The 14,564-nt window shown below is 46.9% G+C and overlaps 1 protein-coding gene across 2 annotated transcripts in view; it reads right to left on the bottom strand.

The window, feature by feature from the left end:
• Positions 1 to 656: 656 nt before the first annotated feature.
• The window catches only part of ABHD2 (abhydrolase domain containing 2, acylglycerol lipase), a 102,137-nt gene continuing 88,229 nt past the window's right edge, over positions 657 to 14,564 (bottom strand). For both annotated transcript variants that reach the window (XM_041751023.1, XM_041751024.1), the window contains exons 8-11: positions 13,109 to 13,219; positions 10,625 to 10,694; positions 9,058 to 9,142; positions 657 to 6,603 (exon numbers count right to left, since the gene is read on the bottom strand). In XM_041751023.1, coding sequence (XP_041606957.1) covers positions 6,407 to 6,603; positions 9,058 to 9,142; positions 10,625 to 10,694; positions 13,109 to 13,219 — 463 coding nt within the window. In that variant the 3' untranslated portion in view covers positions 657 to 6,406. The remainder of the gene's footprint in view (positions 6,604 to 9,057; positions 9,143 to 10,624; positions 10,695 to 13,108; positions 13,220 to 14,564) is intronic.

Raw genomic sequence — 14,564 nt, 5'->3', positions numbered from 1 at the left:
TGAGCAAAGAGCAGGATGCGGGACACAATCCCAGAACTCTGGGATCACGATCTGAGCCAAAGGCTTCACTGACTGAACCACCCAGGCACCCCCAATCCAATATAATCTTGATTTGGGTCATGTTCACTCAGTCTTTTCAAAGAACATCCTTAGGAAAGCATCCAAATCACGCATGGCAACTACCATTTACATCTGGCCTTACATTTTATCTCTAAGGTTCGCTTTGGAGAGCAAGTAACTCCAGTGCTGGTATCTCATGCCCAGGCTTTCTTGCCTGGAGACGTTGAGTCTGTGAAGACACCTGTGGGCTGGTCATTTCTTTGGCTGGGACAAAATCACTTGTGATAAGAACTTGGTGTTTTGCCTTCTTCCTTTTTTTTTTTTTTTTCTTAAAGATTTTAGTTATTTATTCATGAGAGACAGAGAAAGACAGAGACACAGAGACACAGAGACACAGGCAGAGGGAGAAGCAGGCTCCATGCAGGGAGCCCGATGTGGACTCAATCCCAGGTCTTCAGGATCAGGCCCTGGACCAAAGGCAGGCGCTAAACTGCTGAGCCACCCTGGCTGCCCTGCCTTCTTCCTTTGAGCTCACATTTGGTGCAAGCATAGGAAGACAGAAACTCCCACTGTACAAAGGACACGTGGCCACGCCACATTTTTAGCCTTTTATTTTTTTTTTTAAGTAAAGAAATTCCATGAATCAAAGATAATAAAATTACAGTTTTTGTTTGTAATGATCTTCATTTACCACCACACAGAATCAAAATAGAGCCAAAAGTAGTATGAGAATGTAACATGATCAAGGACACTGTTGTTTTGTATAATTTCTTAATAAAGGTAAATATCCTCATATTTAGAAAAAATTGCATTGCTAGTTGCAAATCTTAAATGCCTCTGTGCTGGAGGATCCTGTATTTCCCCTCCCAAAATCCAGCAGCACGGAGGCTTTCAGAACACAAACTCAAAAACACATGATTTTCAGGGCAGCGTTGTATGTTTCAGAAAAATCAAAACAAAATCAAACAAAACAAACAAAAATTAGGAATGTGAAAGTGATGGTTCTTAAAAATCAATCTGGAAGCAGATCTGCACAGAAGAACGTGGTTGAGAGAGTCCAACCAGGAAAAGGAGAAATGGAACCGGCTCCCCATGCCGCCCCCCAGCCCTGGTGTTGCTAAGGCAGCTGCAGTGGCAGAAGTCAAAAGCTCAGGTACAGTGAAGGTCTTCCTGAGGCAGTGGGAGAGACCCAGATCATCTGGAACTGGTGTGGAGAGGCGACAGGATTCTACATGGACTTGTGCTTTAGGAAAACTGAAGAGGCCAAGAAAAAAAGCCAGACAAGACCTAAGTCCTACACTCAGATAGACCAGGTCCCCGGGAACAGTCTGCGAGAGAAGTGGCTGGTGCTGGACCCAGGAGGTCAGCAGTTATTCTTTATTCTCAGTGACTGGGGACTCCCCAACATGGGTGGTCAGGAGGGAGCATGCCCATTGAGATGAAGGCTATTTCTGCAGGTGCTAGAGGTGAACTGTCCCCAATTTATGGCGATAGATTTCTTGGCTAGTGGGGACAGGAATGGGGAGAAGGTAGGTCCTAGATTTTATTACCAATCAACCAGAGTTAAAGTAGAAGACTTAACCCACCAGTTAGAAATGGACTCCAGCTTGTTCATTAGAGATACACGAACGCTCTCCACACATACATGCCAGGAAAGACAGTTCAGAGTGGCAGGGGGAGGCTGAGTCTTCCAGAAGGGGCAGCTGTCTACTGTCTGGGAGGCTGAGAATGGCTGGTGTGCTGGACTTTGCAGCCTGCTTCCAAGGGCCATCTGGGGATGACTCCCAGGGTGCAGTACCTAGAGGCAGCAGCAGTGAGGCAGGGAGAGGGAGCAACTTTTGTTCTGGATAGCCTTCCAGTTCTCACTGCCAGCAGGGGCCAGTTCCCCTTCCCTCAGCTTCAAAGTACAATTTGGCAAAATCCATCCCAGTTTATGAAGAAGTGGGTTCCTTCCTTCTGCTTAGATAACAGAGGGAGGAAAAAAAATCCTTCTTCTCGACTGCTAGGCCTCTAAATGCCACAGACACACCACATTTTGTGGCTTTTTGAAGCATCCAAATAATTTGAAGTGGCTTTGAACAACAGAGCAAGGCTGAGAAGGGAGAGAGAGGCATCAGGGGATGAGACATTTGGCCAGTTCTAAGTCGAGGGGTGAGGGTACCTAATAGAATGAGGCACATACAGGCCACAAGAAGAGATTCTCTGGCTTTGCTGCGGCTTTGCTTTAAACTTCCACAGCTTTTGAAGTCTGGTGCCACAATATTGTTGGAATACCAGAGGATATGCTATAAGTGAGGCTTTCTGGGCACAGTGAACAATTCCAGATGATGCTGTGTGTGGTGCTGCAGTGAGAAATGCTCTTTAATAACTCTCCTGTCCTGCCTGGAGGACAAAGCCCTGAGTTCTTTTGACTCCATGTGACGTTTCAGGGATCCTGACTTGAGCTCTAAGAATTGATGCTGCAGGAAAAGAAAAGCCTCTCACATCTCAGACATCTGCTTGCCTGGCAAACATAAACAAGAACACAAGCCTTGTTTCCCTGGAGCTGGCCAAAGTGATCTCAAAGTCACACAGTTACAAAGAAAGCTCTCATTCAGATGCCAGGCATATAAGCTCAGCGATCCAGAAAGCTCAGCTTTAATGAAGACTTGTAGTTTCAGAATGAAAGGCTGGGCGGTAAGGATTTCTGCCCTGGGAAATATGACTATGAATCTCAATGCTCTGCCTGAGTCACACAAAAAGTTGGGACATTTGCCTTGTTCCCAATGTTCAGCACCTGTCCCAGTCATAAGACCACCCTTGGGACAGTGAGGATATTGAGAGGACAATGGAAATTCTAAAGAGAAGTCAGTCAGAGATACAGGGCTTTGGGCAATATCGTGGATCTTCACTGGCAAAGACTTAGTGCCGAAGCTCCCTCGTCTCCAAGTCCCCCCAAGATGAGGCTGGAGCCTTGCTTGACACAGCCACTGCCACTCGCAAGGGCTGTGGAAGGCAGTGGGGAGTGCTTGGGCAAATGATGTGTAAATAGATTAGTGGTCTTCGAGGTGGCCTAAGGTGAGGGCACTGGGGCTCAGAGAAGTGGATTGCCTGCAATCCAACCTGAATTAGAGACAATTGGGATGAGAACCCAGGTCTCTTGAACCCTGGTTCCATAACATTAGCTCAAGAAAGGAACGCTCCTCTTTCAGGTCTATTTCCCCTATATGGTATGTCACAGGGTCCCCTGCAAGGGTATAAAGCTGCAGAGGGGTTCAAAGAATCTAGCGACAACAAACAACATTCTGCTTTCCTTGTGCTCTGGAATCACTGGTGCAAACTCGCAGCAGGGAAAAGAGGAGCTTTTCCTGAAGTCTGCTAAACTTCCTTCTAACAAAATGTACCAAGGAAACTTGACATCATTTTCTAGGTGATCTTAAGTTGACTGGAATCCTTTACTCATTAGCTGTCTTCAAATTGTTTAAGAGGCAGGGAGCATTGCCAGAAGAAATATGGGTGCTTTTCCTCCTTGGTTTTTAATGTGTTATCCCTGCAATAGGATTGTCTAGGTCTATGCAACTTGTATCTGTAATTCTGATTTTAGGATGTTCAAATGCTCTTTGAAAATTCGGCCCTGTGTTAGGCCAGACAGGACCTTCATAGCAAGAAGAGCACTCTTGTTGTCATCAGAACTGAATGACTTCAGGAAGAAAAGCAAAGAAAGCTGGAGGAAGGAAAAAGCTGACCTACATATAAAATGCTGCTCCCGTTTATTAGGCAGGTTTGCATCTCTGTAAATTCAATGCCTCTGTGCTCTCATTCAGGGACAAACAAGAATTTTCCTGTAAGACTGCTGCGGTCACATTCTCATTTCCATGCCGAGAGCCTGAAGCCTGAACAAAGGACTTCAGTTGATTTCATTGAGCCAAAATGGAATGTGAGTGCCATTCAGAGTCCACACACTAGAAAGATTTCAGCTGGGAAGCTGCCCCCACAGGCCTGTGGGGTAAATCCCGGTTGGTCGTGGCGACAAAGGCCAGGCCCCACGCCCTGCCTCACCACCACCAGCACCACCATCACCAGCACTTCTGGTCCCTTGCCAGGTCCCTTGCCAGCCCCCCTGGTGTGGGACAACAGGACTGTCTTTCCTCTTGCTGAATGGAGCTGGCACCTGGCCACTACTTTGCCAGAATGGGTCAAGAGATGTGACCTAAGGCAAAGGAAAAGGCACCTTTTGCTTCCTGGAATGGTGATTTGGCCCCACTCAGTTATCGCTTCGTTTACCTACTTTCACACAAAGGGTCTTGAGAAACAAAGGCAGTAGCAGGAAGCAGGACTATGAATCTTCTAGGTTACAGCTGTGTTACTGGGTGGAGGGAAAAGCAACAGAGGAGAGGGACCAGCTTCCAAATTGAGGGAGTAGATGATAAAGTGCCAATGTGTGCTAAAAGAACATGGGAAAGGAAATGTACTAGAAAAATACCAGTTGGGGGCGGGGGGGGGGGCATGTCACAATAATGAATTTGGTGTGTGTGAGGAATTACAACAAAGCAATGTGGAGACCACAGAAATCTCAATCTTTTGAGACAGTGGCTGTTCTTGATATTAGGATGATCTGGTGATTGTCAGAAAACTTCAGGTTACAGACGTTATCGTCAGAGTCACGTGGACTGACACCCAAACAATATCCACCTGCGGCTATGAGGAGTCTATCCAGGCCCTCATAGGGCTCCCTTTACCCCTGAAACATCCACACACACCCACTATTTATAATCCTGTCCTGGAGCAAAGGAGATGAAGCAAGGACATTAAAAAAAAAAAAAAGTGTATCCAGGCAATTTTACTTAGAGTTCAGTTTAGTTCCAGATAGCAACTGCTTTTCAAAGTGCAGGGTTTTTTAGATATTCAAGTACCACAGGACTGGGAAAAAGGAGTACTTGAAACCTTGAGTGACATTTTCATTTGAAAAGACACACTTTGGAAAGATCCATCCACCAGACTATAAATATGGGCTATTAAATTAAAAATCTGGTTTCAAAATAACACCCTTTTCTGTTGGAAAGATCTTTCTCCAAACTCGGATCCAGCTTTTGAATGGTTTGGGCACCAAAAGCCAGAGCTAGAAAGACTTGGGTTAAAAAAGTAAAATTACCATTAAATGTTTAAAACAAACACCTCTTTATATGAAAATGAGGGACAGAAAAAAAAAGAAGGCAAACAATGACATCCACAGGTGTAGACAAGGAGAATCACTTCCCTGGAGGGATGTTCTCTCAAACCTCAGCAAGCTGAGTTTGTCATGGATCTTTAGAACTGGCAGTGGTCTCGGCAATCCACCTGGTCCAAGTCCCCTGTTTTACAGGTGAAGAGACTATAAAGTTCAGAGGGACCTTTCCAGGGTCATACAGCCAGGGAAAAGCAGAGTCTGGTGTAGCCCAAACTCTTCACTGCCCACCAGGCCCTCTCCTGAGACATCACACTGTGACCACGCAGGGGCAGTTGGACGTGATAGGCGCCACCGCTTTTGGAGGCCCCTGGGAACTAAGAGCCACATCTACCTATAAATTTCCATAAAATTAGCTACCAAGATGTTTCTAATTTAAAGGCCCTGGAAAAAAAAGTGTTTCCCAATTTTGCCTGGTGATGAGGATCACCGGGGGCACTTGTCAAAAATTAAAATCTCCAGACCCCTTCCCAGACCCACTGAATCGGCCTCTTCCAGGGAAGGGACCTGGGAGGCTGAATTTTTAACCAGTGCCCCAGATAACCCTCATCATTGGCAAAGGTGTGGGGAGACTGTCTTAGAAGATTGTAAGGGAGAAACCTGGCTCATGACTCAAGAAACTTGGCCATGTAAGGAGCTACACTGCAGCGTGGGAGGCCCAGGTGATTAGGCTCCCAGGCTGACCAGCCTCTTCAGTGTTGGCTTATGTTGACAAGGGCTTTCCAGGGCCTACGTAAGGACACACACGACCACCACAAAATAGCACACAGCCTTCACTGCTCTTGGGGGCCAGCCTTTTGATTGGCAAAGCAAAACTGCTGTTCAGACACATTTTTAATAGGGAAACTAGATGTAATTGGCTGAAAAGCAATCAAATGCTGAAAGTGGACAGGAGGGTGAGGATCCTGTCGCTTGTCACCGTGGATAACAATGCAATGGCAAAAACCAGTAACTAAGCACAAAAATAGCCTGGAGCTCCCAGGGACAGCAGCCTACTCCAGCATGGGTATGCCAGCATGGGTGGTCCCCATGGACGGTGTGAGGTCAGATCCAGGTCACTGAGGGAGACAGGGACCTGAAACAGCCAGTGAGGGACGCGGATTCCAGGGGAGGCTGCTGGACCGCGCCGGAGTCTGGGAGGCCTCACTCTGGGTCGGCCTCCACCTGCTCTGTGTCAGAGCACTGTGACTTGTTGCGCTCCCACTGGCAAATGGCGTTGGCGTACTCCACCACCAGCTTATCCATCCACGTCAGGGGCTCGGGGAACAGCACGGAACCCTCAAAGAAGCCCAGGTGGCCCCCGTGCAGAGGCAGCACAAACATGACGTTCTCCCGTTTCTCTGCAGGGAAAAGGCAGCTCAGTGAATCACTGTCTGGTCAGCTCCATGGCAGGCAGGGCCAAAGCAAGCTGGCCAAGGTGGCCCAGGCTTTCCCCACAGGTAAAGGTCACCAAGAGAGCATTTGACTTCTACGCATTCTTCGTCCTTCACCAGAGCAGGAGGGAGATTAGGTGGGCTGGGCAAGGCTGTGGGATCTAGCAGGTATTGGAACGGCAGCTTGGCTTGGGGGCGGAATGAGCACCAGCTAAAGAAATACTTTGAAATCTAAGTGGTTCTCAAATTTGGATGTGTGTGTGTGTGTGTGTGTGTGTGTGTGTGTGTGTGAGAAAGAGAAAGAGAAAGAGAGAGAGAGAACGAACCCAGGCACTGGTATTGCTAAAGCTTACCACATCATTTGATTATATAGCCAGATGTTTCCCAAATTTCACCATGCCTCCAAATCATTGTGATATCAGCTTAAAAAGCAGATCCTGCTCTAACAGGCCCAGATGAGGAGCTGAGATTTTGCATTCCTAACAAGCTCCCAGGTGATGCCAGTGCTAAGGGTGGGGACCAGGCTTTGAGTAGGGATTCTTCACATTTATGCTATTATTTACTAGGGAACAAGTTCAATTCAGTGGAATCAATGTTTTTTCATTACACTTATTTATTTTTTTTTAAAGATTTATTTATCTGTGAGAGACATACACAGTGAAAGAGAGGTGGAGACACAAGCAGAGGGAGAGGGGAGAGGCAGGCTCCCTGTAGGGAGCCCCATATGGGACTTGATCCGGGATCCCAGGATCACACCCTGAGCCGAAGGCAGATGCCCAACCACTGAGCCACCCAGGCGTCCCTAGACATTTATCTTTTAAGACTAAACCAGAACTTGGGTGCCTGGGTGGCTCAGTGGTTGAGCATCTGCCTTTTGCTCAGGTCAGGATCCTAGGGTCCTGAGATGATGTCCCACATTGGGCTCCTTGCAGGGAGTCTGCTTCTCCCTCTGCCTATGTCTTTGTGTCTCTCATAAATAAATAAAATCTTAAAAGTTAAAAAAAAAAAAGACTAAACCAGAACTTAAAGCCACAGGTTGTGTGGAAGATGCTCAGTGACATATACGAAATGGCCTTGCTGAGCACCGCTGACCTGAAGCCTGGTTTCATGAGTCCCGGGTGGGTCAGCCCTGCATGCTCTAGGAGAAGGCATTGCTGGAGATGTGGCCAAGGGGCAGCTGTGTGCAGCCAGGGACTGCAGGACATGTCTGTCTTCCCAGGGGACACACTGAGAGGGGCCTGGCTGCTCCGGGCCTCGGAGGGATGGTTCTGGCTCTGTGGGGCTCTTTTCTTGTCTGACCCCTTTTATTATTCCTTTTCAGTTATTTCGTAAATTCTGCATGACAGCATGAGAGCTCTAGCTGTTGCCTTGGACACCAGAAGGAAGCAGCACTGTTGCTCTCACTGCTGCATGTGGCTGAGCGAGTTGCTTTTGTGCAGGGAGCCTATGGCTCGATAGCAGTTGGTGAGAGCCAACGTTTGTCACCCAACACACCTGCATCACATGCAACTTCCAATCTGGGCAGGGCCCTGGCTAGGTCTCTGCCTGCCAGATTATTTACTTGTCTAGCCTGGGGTTGGAGACAATCAGACGTGCCCCCTGCTCTGGTTAATGCAGGATATTTACAAAAGAAATGTAACCACACAGGGCTACAGAGGGCGGGCAAATGGGCCCCTGGGATTGGAACTGCAGTGCAAAGTGGCCTTGGAATTCCCATGTGTCTCCCTCCCCGGTGTGCAGCAAGACCCAGCCGGCCTGATGCACAGCCATGCTCCCATGAGCTACAAAGTACTTTGCTTTCTCAGTTGCTTATATTTTTATCTTCAAAGCAGATGGAGAAGCTGTCAGAAGAGGTAGGAGAACTGGCTTATTTGTTTTGCTTTTCATACCAGTTTTTTTAAAAAAATAACTGACAGAGATAAAGAGAGAGCACAGCAGGGGGAGCAGGAGAGGGAGAAGCAGGCTCCCTGCTGAGTAGGGAGCCTCATGTGGGCCTCCATCCCAGGACCCTGGGATCATGATCTGAGCCAAAGGCAAACACCCACCCAACTGAGCCACCCAGGCACCCCTCATGTCAGGTTTTAAGTCGAAATCTCTCTTTAAGTCAAACTCTCAGACTTAATGGAACCATAACCTTGAAATGATAATTTCACAGACCACGAGGGGACTCCCTCAAACCCCTCTTGGCTGTGGATATAAATGACACTCATCCCTGACCCCAGGACAGGACATGAGAAGGGTCTGCCCAGACCCCATCACAGCCCCAGGACTATCAGGCCAGGCTGAACGAGAACTCTGCCAGGGGATGTCCTTCCCCATAGAGGCTGGCCTTCAGGAGATGACAGCAGGGTGAAGGTGACACAATTTACCAAGGCAATGTGCTGAATGGCTGGGGGAGAGGCAGCAGGAAGGAGTACTTACCTGAAAGAGATTTGGGAATGGTTAAGAGGCTCTCGTGCACCAATGGATCATCAGCTGCGTTAACCAGCATGAGAGGCACATAAATCTGCAACCAGAAAATAAGGCAGAAATAAATGATCGATTCCCTTTTTTAGACCTCCCTGATTCAAGGTTCAAATTCACTACTGGACACGTCACTGATAAAAAGGGAAGGAGGTCACGACTCAGTGTGTGGCATGGGTAGATTAAAGGCACCTTGTCTTCCTGGGCAGCAGCCTGAATTATAACTGCTCTCATGGCAGCCCTGGCAGGTGTGCTGGGGTTCTAGGTGACCCACATGCTCTGAGTGAGTGAGGGTGTGGCTTGGTGGGGCTCACTGGCAAATGTCTCTGATGATCTTCGCAGTATCTCAAGTTAGCCCACCTTCCAGAATGATGACCTTACAAAGAGTTACATACACGTTCATTCCATTTCTATTGTGGGTGGGAAAAATGGGAGGGTGCTCCCCTCCAGACAGAGGAGACTTTCTAGAAGAATCTGAAGGCAAGAAACAGGAGTAGGTTGGTGGATATTGGGAAGCACTCAGCAGCCATTTTTGTAAAATAGGCCTCTTCATTTTAGTGGAGACGGGCTGATGGGAGGAGGGCACTGAAATACTACTGAACAGCCACGCCCAGACAGCACAGCCTACTGCTTGTACTAACCTGGAGGTCTCTAACACTGGCTCTAGGCAGCTCAGCATCTTCATTGTGGCTTAAATGAAGATGCCCAAAGCCTGGGGGATGGTGCTAAGTGAGGAGGGGTGGCCAATATGACAGGCGGCAGAACTGCAATTCACAATCACCTGCTTCAGCTGTACGAGTGGTGGACCAAACCACCAGGTGGACATTGATGGGGATTAACGCGAAGTCCTGTGTTTGAGTAAAAGGAGCAATTGTACAAAGGCAGAATGAGAAGAGACTGGTTTGGTGGGAATACAGGTGAAAAACAGGGGGCTTACGGTCAGCCACAAACTTCACTGAGTCCACATAAAGTTTACTGCACCTGCTAAGAACTGTGTTCATATAAACTGATCTACCTTGTCACCAGACCTGTTTCCTCACCATTTTGATACAGAAATATATCTATTTTCCTCTGCACTCACCAGATCATGGCAGGAACTTTGAGTTTAGCCCTAGTCACCACACTAAGAAAATACACAGTGGCCAAAGACAGGTCTACGATTGTAAGAAACCTACACAGATGTATGAGGAGTTGAGGCAGGAAGCCGGCAAGATTACATTGCCAAAGGAAGACTAAGAAAAACATGGTGTGCAGTAACTTTAAGGGCTTTTCCCCATATACGGGAGCAGACTGGTCCCGCTCTGCCCTGAAGGCCCACTCTGGGATTAATATCTGGAAGTCACAGGGGGATAGGGTTTGGTGCAAAAACAAAACCCAAGTCAACAGCCACAGATGTCCAAGCCCAATTCCAGCTGAGCCTCCACCAGGGAAGTTGAGGAACATGCTTGGTGCACCATGCATGAAGCCAGAGGACGGGCCACCGATTCTGAGAGGCTGCTACTTCTGAGTTCACACTGCCACTCACCCTGTGCAGGTACCGCATGCAGCTTTCCTCCTCGTAATATTCCTTCAGGGAGTTGTAGCCATGGAACTTCCTGGGACACAGACACACAGAAGAGGAGGACAAAGCAATGCTTGTCATAAGATGGGATGCTGAGTGGACTTTATTACCCCGCTCCAAGCCCACGCCAATGTGTCACATCGGTAGACTCTACAGAGGTGCCAGAGTTAGGGCTTGAGAGCTCTGGCTCTGGCACCTAGCTTCAAATGGTGACTTTGCCACCTCCAGGCTCTGTGATCGTAGGCAAACTCTTCAACCTCTCTGAGCTTCTCCCTCTGTAAAATGGAGCTAGAGATGGTACTTTTGCTAATAGTACTGAGATTCATGGCATTAAAGTGCCTGGCTTAGGGTAATTACTCAGTTAAGTGCTAGCTACAGTACTTATTAGCAGATGTGACACCTGTGAGTCAGTAGAAAACCAGATGTCACTGCAGATGCCAGGAAACTGACATTCAAAGGCAGTTACGAGAACTTTTCTCTTCAATAGAATTCTTCCTGGCCGAGTCACCCAGACGACTGTGAACTACTGGAATGAAACCTGTCTCAGGTAATGGATACGAGACAGAGATTCAGAGTTACCAATTCTGTCTACCCATGGAGCAGTAGTCAGAGATAAATTGACATTTAACAAAACCTTCCGTGTTCCAGCACGAAGTGCAGCATGTCTGCTCTGCCCTGTGCTCTGTTGAGCCTGGAGCTCTGACACCAGCAGGCTGACTCAAGCCCAGGCCAGAGGATCTCTGGAAACTCTCTGGAAACCTCTGACACACACTAGTGCCTCTGGTTTTTCAGTGGTGGTTTTGTTCTATTCTGACTGGGGTCTTGAAGATACCATGCCTCCCCTGGCATTGTGGATCTCTCCCACTGCCAGGCTCTGTAGATGTCTCTGCCCGGGAAGGACCCAGAGAGCTCAGGCTGCACTGTGAAGGTTCACATGACAGGGAGTGGCCAATAGCAGTGATCACCTCTGTGACATCAGTCCTTTTGTGGTTTTAGGGGGCTGGGGAAGCACTCCCATCCTCCAGTATTAACTGGTGACGAGTTAATGAGGAGGCTGCCCAACTGGCCATTTTCATGGAAACTGCTATGATCCAACACTATTCAAAAGGAAGAGCTTTAGGAAGAGTTGAAGAACTTTTCTTTGGGGCTTACACAAAGTCCAAAGATGGTTCCTTTCTCGTTAGATACCACGATAAAGTCACACGATACAGTGAGGGTGGGTATCCATTCTCACCTTCTTTTAAAAAAAATTTATTTATTTATTCATGAGACACACACAGAGAGAGGCAGAGACATAGGCAGAGGAAGAAGCAGGCTCCCAGGACTTGAACCCGTTCTGGGGATCATCCCCTGAGCCGAAGGGAGATGCTCAATAGCTGAGCCACCCGGGCCTCCCTCCATTCTCATCTTCTTAATGTACCAGTGATTTTCTGGTTTCTGTTCTCTTTGCCTAACTGTTAACAGGCATATTTCAAGGCTACTTGGTGTAAGAAAGCTACTAAAATCCCATAAGGAAGGTAAATACCCTCAGGTCAGTATCTGCCTATCTATTAGATAAACACTAGCTTGCTTTAGATCATGCCTGAATGGTCACTAAGTAAAAAGGATGAGGTTTTTAAAGAGAAAGGTGAGGTCAGAGATCAACATTATCTTTTCTAGCTAAAGCTAAGCTCAAACAGATACTATGCGTACCAGGAAAGAGGACGGTGTCAGGGTCTCAGCCTCAGATGCCTGAAGGGGGCAGGCAAGTGAAAGATAAAGGAACAAAGTGGGTGGGGTTTGTGTATGACACTCAGAGAGGCTTCTTGCCCCCAAAGAAAGGCTCTGCTTTCTTGCAACACACAGACCTCTTGGTCTATTTTTTGTTTTTTGCTTTTGATAGAGACATAGGCAGGTACAAGAAATATTTCCTTTTCCTGCCAATGCAAATTATCTGGCCCCTGATCCCTGCCCCTGTGTCAGAGCACAGCAGGTAGGGTAAGGACTGAACAAAGAGGGTGTACGCACCCCCCATTTCCCCAGTTCAAGCCCAGTTATGCCACATAAGAGCGTGGAATGAGTAGTGAGATCCTCTTCTTGTTTTCTAAGAGCAACTAGAAATTTGGATTTTTCTGTGCAGTCTTCAGTTTAAAACCCTAGACATTCAAAGAATAAAAAAAGCCCTGGGGCACCTGGGTGGCACAATTGGTTAACTGACTGAATCTTGGTTTTAGCTCATGGTTTGTGTGATTGAGCCCCATGTCTGGCTCTGTGCTCAGCTTAGAGAGGAGTCTGCTTGAGTTTCTCTCTCCTGTTTCTGTTCCTCTCCCCTGTACTCACTCTCTCAATAAATAAGTCTTTAAAAACAACAACAAAAAACCCCTTAACACTAAGGTGGGTGAAGAAAGCCCTCGTGCTGGGCAGTGCTGCCTTGCTACCTCCCACCTGGCACCCCATCCCCAAGCACACCTCATCACATTGTCATCGATCTGCATCAGGGACGTGGCTGTGTAGAGACGGCTCAAGTCTGTGTCCTCCAGGCTCTGGGGTTTCTTAACATGGTCTCCAAAAAGAGCTTGCCTAGAATATGACAGAATAGTAAACAATAAAAAGCAGATGATAAACCAAATCCGCATGTTGTACACTTGAAACATCTTACAATTTTGTCAATTATACCTCAATAAAACTGAAAAACATTTTAAGGAACAGATGATAAACCACCACAGCAGAGCCTGCTTACCCACACAGACGCAAGCCAGGAGACAAGTCTTTGAGAAGGCATGTGGAGGCAAGTTAAAAGTAGATGCCTTCGGCCTTCAGAATGTCCCAGAGGATGGAGCTTGCGATGTTGACTTTTCAATAACTGAAGAAAGATGACTGCCAAGATCTTATTTTCCTTTTCCAGGACAGCTAGACACACTAAAGATTGGGTTTGAGCCTAGGCGAATACAGTTGGCCCTTGAAAAATGTGGGGGTAGGGACGCCAACTTACAGTAAAAAAAACCCACATAGAACTTCTGATTCTCCCACAACCTAACTAATATCCCACTGTTGACCAGAAGCCTTGCCAACAGTATTGTCGATGAACATGTATTTTGTGTGTTACATGTATTACATACTGTATTCCTACAATAAAATGGGCTACAGAAAAGGACACATTATTGAGAATGTCATAAGGAAGAGAAAATACATTTACAGCACTGGCCTGAGAAAAATCCATGTATAGGTGGCCCACGAAGTTCAAATCCAAAATTTTCAAGGGTCGACTCTATTACAAATTCTTTGTTGCAGGGGAGGTCTTAGGATGGGCTCTATGGTGAGTGGTAAGTGGTGAGCCAAACTGTGGGGGGGCCTGTCTTTACACTGGTGACACTGCCCCTTTCTCTTTGGAAGTTGTTTCTGTCATTTAATGAGGAAGACAGTGGTAAACTATCTAGCATTGGGGCAAGTCAACGGCTTTCCAATGTGTCAGCTAAAAAAGCTTACATATACTCCGAAGAGTCATTATTTCTATTAAGAAAAAGATTTATCTTGAGAGGATGATAATAAAGGTAGAGAGCAAAATGTACACATTTAGACTTTCATGTCCTGTGAGGTCTTCTAGCACACAGCTGAAGGAGGAGTTTATGGTCTGGCCCTATGGTGAGAAAGGTCATCATGGAAACTCGATGTTCTGGAATCTCCTCACAACCTCTCTCAAAGAGGAACACATTTATTTAGCATTTTTTCCCCCAAAAGACTATTAGGAAGATTATATATTTTGAGTTTAGAATCCACAATTTGAAGTGGCCCTAAAATTTCTAAATGTTTGGCTTTCTGTAGTAGATTTTTAAAATGTAAATACACCTAGAGCATATTCAGAGGGCTCAATTTGTTAAGAATTACATGATGGACCTTTTGGACTAATTAGTGGCAAGATTGGACC

This window comes from Vulpes lagopus, chromosome 4, assembly GCF_018345385.1.
Source record: "Vulpes lagopus strain Blue_001 chromosome 4, ASM1834538v1, whole genome shotgun sequence".
NCBI lineage: Eukaryota > Metazoa > Chordata > Mammalia > Carnivora > Canidae > Vulpes > Vulpes lagopus.
This window is presented reverse-complemented; position numbering and strand designations above follow the sequence as displayed.